This window comes from Scleropages formosus, chromosome 6 (assembly GCF_900964775.1).
Source record: "Scleropages formosus chromosome 6, fSclFor1.1, whole genome shotgun sequence".
NCBI classification, from domain to species: domain Eukaryota; kingdom Metazoa; phylum Chordata; class Actinopteri; order Osteoglossiformes; family Osteoglossidae; genus Scleropages; species Scleropages formosus.
Window position 1 is genome coordinate 1,724,287 of NC_041811.1, and position 19,360 is coordinate 1,743,646.

General features: G+C 46.6%; 1 protein-coding gene across 1 annotated transcript in view; it reads left to right on the forward strand.

Moving 5' to 3' along the window:
- LOC108932035 (ankyrin-1-like) overlaps nucleotides 1-17,226 on the forward strand; it is a 55,115-nt gene extending 37,889 nt beyond the window's left edge. Inside the window, exons 35-43 of the mRNA XM_029253225.1 lie at nucleotides 667-741; nucleotides 3,711-3,842; nucleotides 4,003-4,158; nucleotides 8,798-9,431; nucleotides 9,566-9,815; nucleotides 11,220-11,288; nucleotides 11,629-11,739; nucleotides 14,701-14,774; nucleotides 15,038-17,226. Of these exons, the coding sequence (XP_029109058.1) occupies nucleotides 667-741; nucleotides 3,711-3,842; nucleotides 4,003-4,158; nucleotides 8,798-9,431; nucleotides 9,566-9,815; nucleotides 11,220-11,288; nucleotides 11,629-11,739; nucleotides 14,701-14,751 (1,478 nt within the window). The 3' untranslated portion in view covers nucleotides 14,752-14,774; nucleotides 15,038-17,226. The remainder of the gene's footprint in view (nucleotides 1-666; nucleotides 742-3,710; nucleotides 3,843-4,002; nucleotides 4,159-8,797; nucleotides 9,432-9,565; nucleotides 9,816-11,219; nucleotides 11,289-11,628; nucleotides 11,740-14,700; nucleotides 14,775-15,037) is intronic.
- The last annotated feature ends 2,134 nt before the right edge of the window (nucleotides 17,227-19,360 follow it).

Here is a 19,360-nt window from a genome sequence, read left to right on the forward strand (position 1 = left end):
GTGCGTGCGTGCACTCACACGGCTGCTCGTGCATGATACCCTGGCTGTGCTTATGCATGAGCCAGGAGACAGGGTTGCTGGATGTGTAGGGGTGACGCATCTTGCTTTGAGTGCCCCCTGCTGGTCACAGTGAAAGGCACTATGTGCATGGCAGTAAGTGCTCCAAATAAGTCTTCTGCTGCACTTGAGGAATGGCACCACCCTCCAACACACATACATACACACAGTGGAGAACAAGCCACATGAAGTCCATGAGGGACCAAGATGGAGCAGCAGGACAAAGCCTTCTAGCTAAGGCCTCTCTTCACGGGCTCTCTGCCCAGGACCGTCACGGAAACTGCCCGTGTGATGGGCACCCAAGGGGGTCCAGTCAGTAGGCTGACAGGAGACAGGACCAGCTCTTTGATGACGTTTAACTGCAAAGGTTTGACTGTGTACCTATTGATAGTCTTTGGTGAGATCCATTGCCTATCCAATCCATTTGATACCTACTATTGGGATGTGTCCTCCAGGTTCCCCAGAATGACAGGTATCACATCCAAACTTCACAGAACTGTAGTCCTCACAGATGTTATTTGAAGTATTTCATAGTACAGCATTCTATGGATGATGTTGTGTATTAAGCCTGGTAAACACATCAGGTGCTAACATAGTCTGTCTGTGCAGCATCTGTGAAGGCCATGGAGAGGGCGGAGCTCAAGATGACCTTGATATCTGAACAGCTGGGCCTCAGCTGGGCAGGTCAGAATGTGTTTGTTTGTGCTTGTATCCATGTGTGCATTTGTATTTTGTGCATTTACAGTTGATGCTAAATACAGTCACATCTACAGCCCTCTCCACCAACACTACTTTTCCCACACCCCTCATCCCTCTTTCAGAGGTGGAAGCACAGACCTGCTCATCTGTCCCCAGTGGGAATGTTCTATTCATTCTCTCCATGCTGTCTCTATCACTGTCTATCACTGTCCCAGTCACACTTGCTGGAGTCATTCTGTATCGCCCTTCTGGCTCTCCCGGCCACTTCCTGGATGACCTTGACATCTTGTTGAGCTCTCTCCCAGGGGACAACACTCAGTTGATTTTCCTGGATGACTTCAACCTTCAACTTCAGCAGCCAAGCAAGCAGCTTTCTGTCGTTCCTGCAGTCCTTTGACCTCTCTATGTCCAGTCTTCTGCCACTCACAAAGCTTGCAATCATCTTGGCCTTGTCTTCTCTTGAAACTGTGGCTGTCCTGTCCTCTCTGTCAATCCGCTACCACTGATGTCTCTGATAATTTCTTCATCTTCTTCCAGCTATTTATCACCACCACTAAACCCTGTCCTGCTTGTGCACCCACTGTCACTTTCTGCCTCTACTTTAAATCTCTCTCCCCCTCCTCCCTCTTCTTTGCCACCCTATGGTCTCTTCCTTCGTTTTTAAAATTCTCAGATCTGTGCATAGACAATGCTACCAATGTCTTCCTCTTAGCCCTGCTTTCCTCTCTAGACTCTCTCTTTCCTCTAACATCCAGACCAGCACACCTCAATCCCACCCAATGGCTATCAGATGTATTACGTGACAACAGGACTAAACTCCGAAGTGCAGAATGGTGATAAAAAACAAAACTCTCACAAACCTGAAAGTTTGCAAAGAATTCCTAAGGACCTTCCACTCTGCTGTTTCTTTGGCTGAAACAACCTTCTTCAACAACATACTACAGTATAGTCTACAGTTAACAAACCACACAGGCTCTTCACCACCTTCTCATTCCTACTCTGCTCTCCTCCTCCTTCCTTTTCACCCACTTTTGACAATTTAGCCTTAATCTTCACAGTCAAAGTCAACTCTTTCACAGACAAGTTCTCGGCATCCACCTGCCTTAATCATGCTGGGTCTCTGTGTGAAGTCATGTTCTCCGCATTTCAACTCCTGCCAGAAATTAAAATCTCCGATTTCCTGCTGTCTCACAGTGCCACCACCTGCTTGCTCTATCCTACCCCTTTACTTCTTCTACAGGACATTTCCCCGCAACTTAACCCTTTTATCTCCAAGATCATCAGCTGCTTCCTCTGGCTGCTTCGCATCTGCCTTCAAACTGTCCTCATTTCACCACTGTTAAAAAAACCCTCTCTGGATCCAAACTAAGTCCAGAACTACAGACCAGTCTCCCTTCTCCCTTTTCTGTCAAAAACTCTGGAATGGCTAACCTGTGACCAGCTGTCTGTATTTTTTGCACAGAATGATCTCCTCAACAGATATCAGCCTGGATTTAAAGTTGGACTTTCCACCAAAACTGCCCTCCTTGCAGTATCAGCTGCTCCCAGCCAGCTGGAGAGGCCTCACTCTCATCGACCTTTCTGAAGCGTTCGACACGGTCAACCATTGGATTCTACTCTCCTCTCTTGGCATCAAAGGAACAACTCTGAGTAGTCTGAGTCCTACGTATGGTGGTCTGGTGTGGCTCCTTGTCTTCTCATTAGTCTCTCTCAAATTCTCAACTGATGTTCCTCAGGGTTCAGTAGCAGGCCCCCTACTCCTCTCCATCTACATCTCTTCCCTTGGCCCTGTCATTACCTCCCACAGATTTTCCTACTACTGCTATGCTAATGATACTCAGCTCTTGCTGTTCTTTCCTGCCAAAGCTACAGATGTTCTTCACATATTGCTGCCTGCCTCACAGATATCTCTGCCTAGATGTCCAATCACCGCCTTCACCTCCCAGCTGATCTGTCCTCCTGTTGAGAACTCTCCATCAAACTGAACAACTCACTCATTTCATCTGCTACAACAGTTAAGAGTCCGCAAGTAATGATCGATTGACTTCTTTACTTCTGTCATCACATTGATGCCATTCCCTGGTCCTGAAGATACTTCCTGTATAGCATTTGCAGGATCCACCCTTATCTTACAACGCACTCTGCACAGCTTCTGGTGCAGACCATAGTGACATCTCACTTTGAGTACTTCAACTTTCTCCAGTCTGACCTTCTGGCATTTGCCACCAAATCTCTCTAGTTGGCACAGAATACCACTGTACGAGTTTTGTTTAGCCCACCAAAGCCTTATCATGTGTCTTCCCTCTTTCTCTCCCTCCATTAACCATCTGTAGCTGTCTGTAACAAGTTTAAGACTCTGGTTATGGCCTTCAGGACCATCAACTGATCTGATCCCTGATATCTACAAGACCTGATCACTCTTTACACCCGAACTAGACTGCTACACTCCTCCACCTCTGCCCCCTTGGTGGTCCCATCCACAAGAGATCTAAAATCAAAAGCTTAAAGGTTTTTGGTTCTGACTCCGATGAGGTGGAATGACCTCCCTTTCTCACTCAGAACTGCTGAAAGTCTCTCTGTATTCAGAAAGGATCTCAAAACACATCTCTTTCAAACCTGTTTCTTTCTCGACCTCCTGTCTGCTCAATAAATTTATATTACATCATTTCTCACAAATACCTTTGTATTTCCTATCTCTTCTGTCTAGTGAATATTACTGTTAATGTTATCTTTTTAAAAGAGAACTGTGCTGTCTACCAGTTGTATACACAACTATTCATGTAGTACATGCTGCTTTAAAATGTGGCATCAGACTGTACTTCAAGAATTGCGTGTCTGCATCTGTGTCTCTTTGTCTGTTGGTGAACTGTAATTTTGTTTTCTCTGAGCTGTACTTTTTTGGAGTAATAATCCCTTGCCTCATTCGTTGGTGTGCTCACTGTGCCATCCTACAGAGCTGGCGAGGGAATTGCAGTTCAGCGTGGATGATATCAACCGCATCCGGGTGGAAAATCCCAACTCACTTTTGGACCAGAGTTCCGCCCTGCTGAACCTGTGGGCGGGTCGCGAGGGCAAGAAGGCCAATAGTGAGCATCACTGTTCCAGTCCCACACACCGATCTGCCCTTCCTAACTCCGCCTTCCCATCTGGCACATACACACCTCCCACGTGCTGTAAATATATACATGTAACATAGTGAGTGCCATATGATAATGAGTGTGTGTATGTGTGAATTGTGTCCCCCAGTGGAGAGCCTATACACATCGCTGAAGCGGGTTGACAGGGCCGATATTGTCAGTGCCCTTGAGGAGCAGCAGCTGCACTCTGGAGATGATGTACAGGAGCAGGGGGCCTGTAGACACTTGAACCGTGACTCGCTTCTCTCCCCCAGCATGATCAATGGTAAGAAATCACCCCACATTGCTACCTTTGAGCAGGAAGTCAAAGTGACCTGGAGTCGAACTATTCATAATCAAGGATGATAGAGTAGAAAGAACGCCTATTACAGTCAGCAACAAAGACCCCCTACTGTGTCCTACTGTAGTCAATAACAACAAAACACCCATTAGTCAGTAACAAAGACCCTCTACTGTGTCCTGCTGTAGTTAATAACAGCTGTTAAAAAAGACTTCCTTCTGTGACCATTGTAGTTAGTAACAAAGACCGCCTGTTACAAGCTATAACAAAGACCCCTACTCTGTACCCATGTTGTCAATAACAAATATCCCTGCTCTGCAGTAGTACTACCCAGTGGTATTCTCTTCATGCACTGATCCATGCTTGTCATAAGCGAGCCACTTGTTAGAAACATGATTGTCTGTTTTCATGTTTGTTGACCACTCTCTGCTTCATCTCTTGAGACAGAAATGTTCCTCTGAGGGAAATGTGTTTTGTAGGGCTGCTTTCACAGCGCCACACCGCAGAAGTCAACAGTGCAGGAGGGATGATGGTGTCTTTAAATGAAGACAATAAACAATGTGAATGAGTGTGGCCTGAGTGTGGGACTTCAAAGGAGGTGTGGGTAAAAGGAAGGAAGGGGTGTGGCTTTATAGGCACTCTAGGCAGTGTAAAGGAGAGTATTCACTGGGATGAAGCTGATGTGGACCTGCGTCCCTACTGCGCAGCCCATGTCAGGGGTTCTTTCTGTCCTGTACTGTCTGCCAGTGTGTGCTGTCTCCAGTGTCCTTTGTCTCCCTGTCCACCTTTGTGTCTCATGTTCAGACTCAAAATTAAGAAGTCCAAAGTGCACTTACATCTTCAGTGGACTCTAACCAGCTTGAAGCATTTGTGTTCCTGTGTGTGTGTGCGCGCTAGTGTGCTCAACAGTGACTCCTTTTCGGTGGCCCCTCAGAGCCCCTGTTCTTGTTTCTGTGACCTCCTGGTGTCCTTCCCACTTTTCTTTTTCTTGAGACATGTCATCAGCTGCCCAGCTGCCCCAACCTTCCTCTTCACACCTGTGCTCTCTGACCTCTGACCTCATGGTGACCTCATGTTGACCTATTCTGGCCCTTCCAAACAGTGGAGCCAGATAGGGGGGTCTCTGTCCTCTCTCAGTTTCTGGCTCTTTCTCTGTCCTCCAGCTGCTGTGCTATTGCATGTGAAAGCTGCATGCTGCCTGACCCTGCCCCCAACCCCACTAAGCCCCGCTCATAGCACCCCCCGCCCCCCCACAGAAGCATGAGCATGCTCTAATTTGACTAAATGGGTTCTAACCGACATGTTAACAGCTGTTTTAACTCATGTGTAGCGTCATCAGTGTTCTCAGCTTTTGCGGTGCTGTTTTCCAGTGGTGAATTTGTAATTTGCGTGTGTGTAAAATCAAATGAGGACCTGTCTCCATATCTATGGTTAGCCGTGTGTTTGTGTGTTATGTATCTTACGATATGTATGTGTTTCAGTCATAACTGTATTGTGTTGAGCTGTGTGTGTGTGTCTGTTTCAGCTCTTGTCTCAGTGTGTTTGTGAAACCATCCCTGTGTTTAGAGGTGTGTATTTATGTATATCTCCTATATCTTCTGTACATCTCCTATCTATTATGCTATCTGTGTTTGTATATTTACTCCTGTATGTACAGTGTGTATGTGTTTATTATATACTTTGTAGCACCACGAAGTATAAACTGCAGTGTTTATCCTCTCCATTCCATTCTGTCTGAATTACCACCCTAACAAGTTTTTTTAATTATTATTTTTATTAGAAACAGAACAGCACTGGTCAGTGCAGCACAGAGACAGAAACGGCACACTGAGAAATAACAAATACAAACATGTGTATAAAACAAGGGCCAGAGGTTACAATATATTAAAGGTATGATCAAGTTACACTTTCTAATAGCTTCCAAAAAGGTGTTCAGACATCCCAGAATTCCTTCGAGTTGCAGTGTGCACTTCAGACATCTATAAATTCACAGAGGGAACTTTCGGGAGTGAACCATAACATTAAAATACATTTAATTTCCAAGTACGTCTACATTTCAATTCAAGTCAATTCACACACACTGTCTGAACTGCTTGTCCCATACGGGGTTGCGGGGAGCCAGAGCCTAACCCGGCAACACAGGGCGCAAGGCTGAAGGGGGAGGGGACACACCGGGGACAGGACCCCAGTCTGTCACAAGGCACCCCAAGTGGGATCTGAACCCCAGACCCACCAGAGAGCAGGACCCGGTCCAACCCACTGCACCACCGCGCCCCCCTCCCAATTCACACACACACACACACACACACACACACACACATTTTCAGAACTGCTTGTCCCATACGGGGTCGCGGGGAACCGGAGCCTAACCCAGTAACACAGGGCGTAAGGCCAGAGGGGGAGGGGACACACCCAGGACGGGACGCCAGTCCGCCGCAAGGCACCCCAAGCGGGACTCGAACCCCAGACCCACTGGAGAGCAGGACCCGGTCCAACCCATTGCGCCACTGCACCCCCAATAAATATCAGACATTATTATTATTAACTAGTAATGGCATTATTAATTATGTATCTTTTTGGTTAATCATATAGTTTTAGGTACTTTTCCTGGAGAAATTCAGTCTAAGTAACTTGCTGTATGTCTACAGCAAGTATGCCTACTGGCCACAGAAAAAAGGAACAAAAAACTCCCAACTGAAAGTTAAGGGAGAAAAAAAACCTCTTGGGGTCCAAGCGCCAGTGGCTGCCCATCCCTCCTGGGCATTTTAGATTAAACAAGATGTTTAAGCTAATTTACAACTAATAATAACATTGTAACTGAGTATTAATTTGATGCCCCAGTCTACACAGATATATCTCATCCATCATGGCAAGTGGTCATCAGCTTCAGTCAGCATGGAGTGCTGGTATCACATCCGACCGATCTCCTCCTATGCTACAAACCATAGCATCAAAAAGAATGAGTCTGGGTTGTATTTGAAAAGGAAGTAGATGGAGACAAATCAAAATCGATGTCATCTGGAGAAGAAAATGCCAGTAGGCCCACCTAGGATGGCAGCTGGTTCTCCAGAAATCACTTAAGTGTAGTATTCCCTTCAGCATTCTCAGGAAAATCTGGGAAAATAAGATCTGGTGTAATAATGTAAATAATTTTCACATTATTTCACCAGATCTTATTTCCCAGGGTGTCTACTGCTAATCTTCTCTCCCTAACTTATCTATATGTTTCTCTGTGTTTGTATCTGCGTACATGAATATATGTGTAATTGTATGTCCATGTACGTGTTGTGTGTATGTGCTGTATGTGTGTGACTGTAAAGGTACAGTGTGTGTACATGTCTGATGAGTGTGTGAGAGTGGCTGTATCACATGACCACCTGGCTGGAGACAAACAGTATCTGATGCTTTGTGCTCCGCTCACCTTGGCCTTCTGGGCCAATCAGGAACCTGCGTGTTGCACTGGACCTTTGATGTGCACCAGTCCCTTCAATTACTGATCCACTCTTCCATGGAACCCAGTGTGTCACCAATGTACTAATGCCTTTTGCTCTTTTCAAAGCAATCTGCAGCTGCTTAAGACTCAAATTACGGTTTGTGTATGGCGTTTGATCAAAAAGTTGGAAGACATTTATATCGAAGCATACTCTACATACCTCATTTTTATGTGCTGTTGTCTTGACCTCCCCTACATGATGTAGATTTGTCTCACTATGCTATCACATTCAGAAGCAGTTTTGGAAATCTTCAGCTGTGTTGTGCCTTTAGATTAATAATGATGCTGAGAATGTTGTCAAATCTCCTCCCTTTCAGCTTCATTTTTATTTTAGGGAACATAGCAAAATACGCCAAGCGAGCTCAGGAGAACACAGATCAGGGGGTGTTAAAGGAGTGTTTTTCAAACTATGAGCTGTGGGAAAATGGCTAATGGTTTTTGCACTATGGCAGTCTCCTTCATACACTGAAGTCTCTATTCAAAAAACTGAAGAAAGCTGAAGAAAAATCAAATTTAAAAAAATCTAAATGAAGGTAAAAGAAAGGTTAACCTCGCACATAAAAATGACAAATGTACACCGTTCATTAAAACGAACAGTAAGTCTTCAAACTTTTTGATCCCACCTCCTGAAGTCTATGTATTTGCTGAAGTTTCTATACTTTGATGTGCAAGGGTGTCCGTCAGGTATCAGCAACATGTGAAGGAGAACGGTGTACACCATGTATGACTTGTATGTAAAGAAATGCTGTGATCAGATACACGACCAGGTATTGGGTACCTGTGAAGAAATAATGGTTCCTACAGGTATCAGGTACCTGTCAATAGGAAATACTGACTCTTTCAGGTATCAGATACCTGTCAATAGGAAGTAGTGATTCTCCCAGGTATCAGGTACCTGTAAAGCAGCACCACACTCCCTCCCAATGAGTGCTGTATCCTGTATGTTGTGCTAGTTGATGCTGCTCACAAGGCTGACATCAAATGCTTTGGCTTGCGGATCCCCCCAGACGCAGCACCCTTCCCCTTTTACCTGCACGGTGACCTTCCTGCTCTCAGATAGCCATGGAGGAGGCTTCCAGGGGAGCTCCCCAGTGGCCGTCAGTGTCCCTGTGTGTGTCTCGCTGTCCCTAGGTTACGGGCAGCCGCAGGAGGAGCTGCTCTCCCCCGCTTCCATGCAGTACAGCCTGCCCTCCCCGCTGGGCGCCGAGCCCGACTGGCAGGAGGTGTCCAGCCTGGAACGCGCACCCATGGCCACCACAGAAGAGGACACGCTAGCGGATCTGTCAGAGATGCAGGCATGGCCGCCAGGGGTGGGCGTCTCACTGCAGGCCGTCGACGACTCCTCACTCGAGTGCAGCAACGCGGATGAGTCCGAGGGGGTGCTGAGTCTGCCCTGCAGCAGCCTGGGCCGCCCTGGCAGTGGGGCCAGCGGGGTGAGCAGCTCCCTCATGGAGCTGGAGGAGGAGGAGGAGGAGGAGCAGGTGGAGGAACAGGCAGAGCCGCGGGCTGAGGCCTCAGAGCTCGCTGCAAGTGGCGCCATTCCAAAGGTCAACAACAACGGTCAGAGGTCGGAGGTCAGGAGTGCGAAGGCGGGGACAGCACAGGGCAGCAGCTTGACAAGTGGAGCAGGAGAATGTGCACAGGGAAGAGATGGAAGGCCAGGTTCAGCGGAAGGGCTTTGTGTCATTACAGGGCAGCAGCACGAGCACGTCCAGCTTGGGGAGTCGTCCGTACTGAGCTGTGCAGCGGAGCGCCTGGGAGACAGGTGGGTTCAACATAGCCTGTGCATGTGACTGCTGCTAGAACCGTTTAAAGGTTGACGTGTGAGACCAAACTCAACCCCACAGTGGCTTCTGAGGTACCGCTGTTTCTGAGCCCACCTTCTTTTATCCTTGTCAGGCTGGGAAGCAGTGCATTCCAGCCCTACATGCAGGAACATTCTGTCTCCGCCCCAAGACAGCAGGGGCTGGAGAATGTGTCACCAGCACATGAGAGTGGAGACCGAAGCCATTCTCGCGTGTTCCAGGAGGCTCTGCTGACTCCCGTGCGGGACACGGGACACTCAGAGGTCCTGCAGGGACGAATTCTGGGTCCACAGACCTTTGGGGGGGAGCTACAAGCTTCTGCTGATAACCAACTCAGAATGCAGGTAATTATCACAGCTACACCCTATTTTCCACATCCACACCAGAATAATCAAGATGGGGTGGAAATATTTACTTTTATTTAGCATGATTCTAAACATAAGCAACAACACAGCTTACAGAATTTAAATGTACACTATCTAATTTGTTTATATTAAACTTCTACTTTTAAATGTATTCATGTAACAGACATTTTACTCCTAAGGTATCTCAGTCTTAGAAAGGGTCAATTGTAGATGGTGATCAGCTTTCCAGGCAGAGATTCCAAAGAAACATGCTGCAGTGCTAGAGGATATAGCTCTGTGACAGGTGGGGGAAAGGATAGAAAGAGCTGTGTGTCCTCTGTGATAGGACAAGCATTGAAAGACAGTGAGAGAGCCAAGGGATATGGCATACAGTATTTGGAGAAGAATAAAGGGCCGAGTACTGAGCCCTGTGGAACTCCTGTTGAGAGAGATTGAGGAATAGAGAGGGAACCTAACCAACAAGCTCTACCTGATAGGTAAGATTCACACCATTTCTATGAAACCCTTAGATGGCAAGTTGTCCTAATGAGGTAAAGAGGAAGTGGTGGTTGAAAGCACGGACAGCGAAGGAGTCAAGGATAACAATGACCAAAGAAAGCTCTTGCACACTGAAGAGCTTGTGACAATGGGTTGAGGGCAGTGTTGTGGAATGACGGATCTTGAATCCAGGGTGATATCCATTAAAAAAAAAAAAATCTGGGCAAGGACTTAGGATAATTCATTGTAAACAGCACACTCACAGATTTGAAACAGTAAGAGGAATAAACAGTGTAGTCTGTAATTCTGGACTGATGTTGGTTCCAGAGGAGGTTTCTTCATCGGTGGTGAAATGTGAGCACTTTTAAAGGCAGATGGGGAGCAACCAGAGGACAGTGAGAAATCGAGGGCAGAAGAAATAATATTAAGCTGACAGAAAATGGACTGTATGAGAGAGGAGCAGGGATGGAATAAAGGTGGTGGCTTGACGTGAGTGCCGAAGATTAGATTTCACTTTCTGAGAAATAAGGGAATACGGAGCTACTGGGTGTGCTGGGATGGATGTAGAAGGTGGTTATAGAGAAAGTGAAAGTGAAAAATTTTCGTTGGTCAAGGTGGAGGACAGGGGTAAAGGAGGAGGAAAGTGGAAGGGTGAAAAAGTTTTTGGCAGCCTGAATGTAATTTACTTTGGGGAAATAGTTTTTCTTGAGAAAGCACAAGAGTGAAAAAAAACAATGGGCTCCCTGGAAGAGGAGAATGTTAAGTCTGTCAGACTTTTGGATTTCTACCATTCTGAGAGCTGGATTGTGTTGATGCAAAGCATATCCAATAACCACTGTGAGTGCAGCAAGGAAGAAGCAATATATGAAAATATGCAGAAAAGTCCTGAAGATGGTTGTGTTACAGGTCAGTGAGACTGAGAGCATGTCTGGGGATCACTCTCTTGAGGAGCCTATGGATGTTGTTACCAAGAAGGTCAGTGATGTATGACATAGTCTTGCACACAGATTCACATACGTTCTGTACAGACACATACATCCTTAGACTTTCACTTTAAAAGTGAGTACCCTAGGTTACAAAAGAAATTGCATCTTTATTAAGGTTGCCACAACAGGTGTCGTGCTGGTGCAGGATGAGTATCAACCAGTTAATTTCACACTTTGGTTTCCACCCCAGGGTTGACTGACCCTTGTTTGAAAGTTCCAATAGACACACAGACAGCAGTGGAACATGATACCAGGTCAGCCAGCGTGCTTTGCTTGAGAAAGAATGGAGATATTCTTAGTTCCATGACCCATCGTTCTGTCTGTTGCAGAGCATACGGAGGCCAGTTCGAAAAGGCAAAACCTTACCCGAAGAGGGCTGCTGTACAGACTCTCGAGGAATGGAGACAGGGGTGGGACACCTGGGGCGAGAAAGCAGCAAGGTGGGAGTTGCTGGGGGCTTATAAATTCTGCTAAGTGGAATGGGGTATGTAACAAGCTGGGCTATACATTATGCTGACCTTTACTTTCTCAACTGAACTTAGTTGATCTTAACTGGCCTTGGCTTGTCTTTACCAACCTTAACTTTGCCAACTTATGGGATCACCACCTGCAAGGTGAAAGATGGAGGTTAGGTGAAATGCCAGTCAAATGGCAGATATGACTGGCATAAACCTAGATGATCTGAACCCTGGCAATGGAAGCTGGCTCTGCGAGCAGGAAAAGTCACCTCTCTGGTGGAGGAGGAGCCTGAGCTGGTACAGGAGGTGGAAGGGTCCTGACTAGATATCAGTGGTTTCATCTCTACAGATAGCGTGGGTTCCAGAACCAAACTTCACAGCTGGGGTGGTTTCTCTCTTAGTCTGGCGTTCTTCCATCTGAAAGACCCTAGGTGTTTTGGAGATACTCATAAGCACATGGCTGAAGGCTGTTCGGCTAGAGTTTGTCCCAGTGGACGAGACAGTTGCTCTAATGCATGTGCACCAAATAGCTGCTCTGAGTTTTCACGCTTCTAAGGGAAGGTTAGTCATTTATTAAAAATGGCACGAGCTACCAACTCTGTAGTCCTGGTCATGTTAGGAATGTTGGAGATATATAGAGGGGTGTGACTGGGAGGAACAGCTTGCAGCATCTGAACCCAAGTAGTGAATTATTGCTGGACTTCTGTGCTAGCCCTGGATTGTCCATAACAAACACTAGTTTTGAACACATGGAGGCTCATAAGTGTACCTGTGTACCTGGTACCAGAACATCTTAGGGCAAAACTCAATGACTGACTTTATGGTTGTATCATCAGACTTGAGGCCACATGTTCCGGACCCTCAGGCTTAAATGGAGCAAAGTTGTCAACTGATTATCAGTTGGTAGTAACTTGGATTTGGTATGCGGTGCCAGCCAGGCCGGTCTGGGAGACCCAAACATTCTGTGAGGGTTTTCTGGGAACAACTAACATATTATTTGGTGTGCGGTCAATACAACTCACTGAGTGTGAGTACCTCCCATGGTGGTAACTCTAGGTGCCTGTGGTTCACAGCGGTGGTGAGGAAAACTATTAAGCTAAACAAAGAGACCCTCCAGACATTGCTTTTTGGTTAGTCTCAAAGTTACTTGGGCAAACAACTCGGCACCTCAGGAGGGGAAGGCATGACTCTGCCCAGGGGTAAGGTGGTGGGGAAGTACTCATCACTTCCGGGAGATTGCTGAGCCATGAAAGGAGCACTTTGATCAAGTTTGCTACCCAGTAGACATGCTCTCCTGTATTTCATGTCATTGGTGGATTAGTCTTCAACAGCGAGCCCTGTGTTCTGGCAAGGTCACAAGAGCGATTCAGATTCAGTTGGAAATGTTAAAAGTACTGAACAGGGTTGGGGTAGAGTGGTTTACACACCTCTTCATTGTTGCCCAGAAGCCAGGCGAAGTACCTCTGCATTGGCAAACTGGTGTGGTGGTCCCAGTATTTAAAAAAGGGAGGGTGTGTTCCAATTATAGGAGAGTCACACTCTTCAGCCTCCTTGGTAAAGTTTATGCCGGAGTACTAGAAAGGAAATTCCTCTCGACAGCTGAGCCTCGGATTGAAAACAAACAATGCAGATTTTGTCTTGGAAGTGGAACAGTGGACCATCTCTTCTCCTTAGCACAGCTGCTTGAAGGATCTTGGGACTATGCTAATCCAGTTTACATGTGCTTTGCATACTTGGAAAAGGTTTGTGACTGTGTCCCATGGCATGTGCTATGGCGGGTACTGCAGGAATATGGGTTATCCTGACCACTGATACGTGCCACCCCTGTACGAGCACGGCATAAGCTGTGCCCGTATCCTCGGGGTTAAGTCAAACCAGTTCAATGTGAGTGTTGGACTTGGCCAAACTTGTGTTTCACCTGCACCTAGCTTGTTCTGACTCGTCTTAGTTTGTGTTGACTAGTCTCAGCTTGTCTCTGTTGACTATTTTTCATGACTGGCCTCAGCATGTCTCCACTGATCTTCACTTGACTTGTGTTATCTACTGTCTTTATTGGCCTTAGCTGGTGTTGACTAGTATCAGGGGGCTTTGACTAACCTTCACTTATCTTGACTGTCTTTAGATTGTCTTGGCTGGTTTTAGCTTGTTGTTATCAGTCTTAGCTGGCTTGGAATAACATCAGAATGAAACAACCTGGGGGGGTGTGGTGGTGCAGCAGGTTTGACTGGGTCCTGCTCTTCAGCGGGTCTAGGGTTTGAGTCCCGCTTTGGGTGTCTTGCGACAGACTGGTGTCCCGTCCTGGGTGTGTCCCCTCCCCCTCCGGCCTTATGCCCTGTGTTGCCGGGTTAGGCTCCGGCTCCAGCTCCCCGTGACCTTGTATGGGACAAGTGGTTCAGACAGTGTGTGTGTGTGTGTGTGTGTGTGTGTGTGTGTGTGTGTGTGTGTGTGTGTGTGTGTGTGTGGTTTTAGCTTGTTGTTACCAGTCTTAGCTGGCTTGGAATAACATCAGAATGAAATAACCTGAGAGGGGTGTGGTGTTGCAGTGGGTTTGACTGGGTCCTGCTCTTCGGTAGGTCCAGGGTTTGAGTCCCGTTGGGGGTGCCTTGCGACGGACTGGCATCCCATCCTGGGTGTGTCCCCTCCCCCTCTTTATGCCTTACACCCCGTGTTGCTGGGTTAGGCTCCGGTTTGCCGTGACCCCGCTTAGGTCAAGCAGTCTCAGACTGTCTGTGTGTGTGTGTGTGTGTGTGTGCATAAGAAATAACCTGCTTAATATATGCAATACTAGCAGAGTTGCACATGTGTATTTTAAATAGCCCCAGGCTCTGAAAATCACGCAGTTTTACCTGTTGCGTCCCATACTGGTGTGGGAAGTGCACTTCCTGAAGGTGACTGCAGTCCTCTAGTTGACTGATTTAGATTATTCTCTCTTCAATTTCACAGATGGAGGCTGATGTTAAAAAGCGCACCAGCTTACGGAAGACCAAGAAATAAAGCCGCAAGATCTATATCCACAGGTACGGGCCTACGGCACAGATCAACGCACCAAGAAACCTGAATTTTCTGGCAATTGTAGCAATGTAAGACAGCCAGTGCACCAAGAAAAGGACAAACATTTCATTAACAGGTTGCTTCGTGGTCAAGGTCACAGAAGTACCCACCTGTTCTACCTTGGGAGGTGGTTGCTCACCTGAATTGCTTCAGTAAAATATCCAAACATCCGAGCATATGATAAAAATCCCTATTTCTGTGGCATTACTAATTGTTCTCCGTCCTACAGGACCTGGTGTTCTGCGATCTCCAACACGTACAAATTGCAATGTTGGACAAGGCGAACAGGACTGAAAGGAAGAAGCAGGGTGAATGAAAAAACACAAAAAAGTTAACAAAACCACGACAGACGAACACTATGGACTTAACATCAACCGGAATGGACAGCTATGCTTACAAACAGTAAACCTCGAGATGAGGGTCTGCTTGTAGTTTTGTTACCCTTTTTAAGAAAACAGAAACTAGGTTAGAGGCATGATTTTATAGAAAAATGTTGAAAAAAAAAACAAACCGAGGAAAAAAGCAACAAAAAAGTGCTTCCTGTTAATTGTATAAGCATGATTGAGAGTCCATGCATGAGTTGTCCGTGTCCACAGACTGAAGGGGTAAGGGTGCGGCTAGGCGAATAAGTCTAGGGAGCGGGGCATCTCTGAAACCACTGTTTACAAGCAACAGAATCCTACGACCCGTGAGACGTTCGCTGGTGCTCGCAGGGGTGACCCCACCGCACTCCAGCCGTGTCCCACTAGCGCCCTCTTCAGCTCCACGTGGTGTTCTTCTCTGTGATATATGCACTGTCGTTCTGCCCTGTGAAGCCGTATGCATGTGTCCGTGTGTCCGTACGCATCATGAACGCGCTCCTTCGTGCAGATGCTGCTGGCCTGGTCCCCAGCAGGTGCTGAGCTCGGTGTGTCGGTGGGAGGAGGTTTGCGGGACAGGTGTGTGTTTTGTCAGGGGAGACCAGAGAACCCCTGGTGCGGGTGGAGAAGCTGCAGGTCCACCTGCTCCACCTGCAGCGAGGTAACTGACCCGGTACTCTCACCTGCAAGTCCATGCTTCTGTTGTCATCTTTATGCATCCTGTCTACTGGTGCCTCCAGAATTGTTCTCCCTGTTCCAGCTGCCCAGGTATGACCCAGATGTGGTGTCTCCCCCTTCTACCTGGCACAGTGTCGCAATGTAGCCAAGATGGGGGGGCAGGGGGTTACTGAGTTCCATTGTTTTATTTCCTCTCAGGAGCACAGCAAACACACAGAGTGCCATCACTGTGATCACCACTGTAAATCTGACCCCAGGACTGTGAATCCTACAGCTCCTCAGCCAATGTCCACTTCACCTTAACCACCTCCTCCTCCTGCCTGTTGTACACACCTGTACACAACCACATCCAGGCACACATACACACACACCTTCTCTCTTGAGTGGCGGGATATTGACATCTGCTTTACATGGTTTCTGCCACAGCAATAATATGAAGTGAGGAGAACAAATGTGGTGTGTGTGTGTGTGTTTGTGTGTGTGGAGGGGGGTGAGTCCAGATGCTTCCAGAAACACTTTGATCTTCCAAACCTAGTGAGTCAAGCCAGCACATCCCTTTTTGCATGCATGATGACACACACACACACACACACACACACACACACACACAGAGAAATAAAGATGAGCACAACAGAGATGTTCCTGCATTGTTGCGAGACATTATGGGAATGTCACTATCTGAAAATATGGTGAAATTTACATATAAGTTGAGAACATAGTTCTCAAGATTCCTTTCTTTTTTCCAACGGTGTGTTTGCCAATGTGAAAAACAGTCAGAGTTGTATGTGCTAATTTTGTGGAGTTTAACACCCCCTCTCGAGCACTGGGGAACATGTAGCGTTCAAACACAGTGTCTTCTGTTAGTGTTTTCCTGCTTCTTTGGCCATGTCCATTAGTTGTGTGTTTGCAGAGACCATGTGAGAGAGGAATGTCCAGCAGGTCCAGTAGATCAAGAGGTCATTGAGTAGCTGTGGGTGGCCTGATGGGCTCTGATTGGCTCCACTCAGTCAATATAATAATAATAATAATAATAATAATAATAATAATGTGACTGCGCACTCCGATTGGTTGATGTCAGGATGCTCTTTGAAGTTGCATGCTCTGATTGGCTCAGATTATAACATTGTTATATGGCAGGGTTCACTGATTTATCATTATCTAACGTGCTCTAATTGGCTCAGATCTTCCAACTGTCATATAGCAGCATTTTCTGGTTGGCTGAGATTAGGACAGGATTCTGTAGCGCATTTCACTGATTGGTCATTATGTAGCATCATCTGATTGGCTCAGATCAGATGTTTCTTATGTAGCAGCCTGCACTCATTGGCTCACAACAGTTTCTTATCACACACGGTGTTTATCCACTGCTGAAAAACCGTGTGTGTGTGTGTGTGTGTGTGTGTGTGTGTGTGTGTGTGTGTGTGTGTGTGTGTGTGTGTGTGTGTGTGTGTGTGTGTGTGTATATATATATATATATGTATGTGTATGTGTATGTGTGAGTGTGACAGACAGACAGACAGACAGACAGACAGACAGATAGATGGATGGACGGACGGACAGAGATCTGTACCTGTACTGCACACAGCAATGGGGAGCCTCTCAGCCATGAAGACCAGACACCATTTGGCTGCTGTGTCTGATTTAGTAGCAGCCTGCTGTACTGCACCTTGGTGTCAAATACCCAGGAGTGTCCCTGATAAGTGGACACGGGAAAGGTGGATGTGCTGAGGACGATCACGGTGGTGTGGTGTAACTGTACAGACGAAATAGAGTGAACGACTGAGTGTGTGTCCAAAGCGGAGGCGCTGCATGTGGGGACCAGTAACTGACCTTGGACCAGAACATGCCGTCCCGCAGACGTGTAACACAGATGAATGATGCACAAAATGCAGTGCAGATATGTAATGCACAGACACCCAGCAGGCACACACAGCATGCAGCAGGTAGTGGAAACATAACGGGTGACACCAAGCAGTCAGACAGGTATGCGACACACGCGAACCTGACACACACACTTACACACAGACATGCACATGGGTGGCACACAGCCTGATCCAGGACTAGGCTTGGAGCTCTGAGCTTTGTGCGTGGACTCCAGCTGTGCCCTCACAGTCAGCAAAGGGAGCAGGACGTGCGGCTGCCATGTCCCCTGTGTTTTAGGAGGAAGAGACAGGGGACGACTTACTGTCATTTGTGTGTCGTGTATGTAGAGCGTCCTCTTTCCCCTACACCGAGAAAGCACTGAGCCGGAGTTACGAGCTGGGGCTATGAGTCGGAGCACTGAGCTGGAGCACTGAGTCAGGGCACAGGCCACCACACTGTGACCGTCCAGGGGAAGGAGTAAGTTGCAGTGTGATGGGAGGGGGAGCAGTTGATGTTTTCGGATTATTAATATCACTCCTCGTGACTCTTACGCAACGAGGGACATTGAGATGATAACGTATTAATCAAGGTCATGCAAAACATTAACTGTTGCAAAATCACCTTTACTCCTTTAGAATGAACTACTGACATTAACGCAATATCGTATTATTCTGTACTAAGGAATGCAACTGCGCACATGCACAGAACAAATGTTTTTAATATAAATATATATATATAAATATACGAGAAAATATATTTAATTAGAATGCTATGCACCCTTGATCGAGTTATGTCATGGATGTACTTCTAGGATTTTAGCGCGACCTTCGGGAAATGCCACAAGTAGCACCTACAAAAGCCTCGTAGGTAGCGTTTTTTTCTTCTATTAACACTGTTTATTTCCTTTTGTATTGTTCTTGAAGAAATGTATCTATATATACACGAGCCTTTTAATCAGATTTAGTCTGACATGAACATATGTATAGACCATTATCCTGTACACCAGCTCTGGTCATTTACAGAAGTAAATAAACATCAGGAGATGTCTGGGCTCTTCTTTCATATTCTTCCTGTGGCTGAGTGTGAGAGTGACTCTGTTCACTCGGGTGCTTCACTTACCACCTTGTTTACTGCATTTACACCTCTGAACCCTGAGTGACCAGGCAAAACTGGGCTCTTGGGGCCAGGGCGCACTGTAATAGCGCTCAGCGGCCACTGGAGGGCGACAGTGAACTAGCGCGTCCGCTGGAGCGTTGTTTACGTAGCTCTTTTTTTAAAAAGTATTTTTAACACAATTACCAAATGATTATTTGTACAGAGGGAAAAAAAGGAACGAAGCGTAAACCGGAGGCCGGAAATGAAATGGAAAACCTCCACTGGAGGAAAACGTCACAGCTCCAACTTTTCAGCTACGAAACTACCCGTTATTCAGTTAGACAATTTATTAATCCACCTATTTATTCACACATTTGCACGTTTGTGTTTACGTATTTTATATACTTTATGCTTCTGCAGCCAAACACAATTTCGGTAGTAAACTTTCTTTCATTCATGCTGTATATCGTATTTTTAACTTCACAGATTTTAATCGAAGTAGGGTAAGGTCATGGTACGCGAAAAGAAAAGTTAAACAAGAACTCTCGTATTTGTCT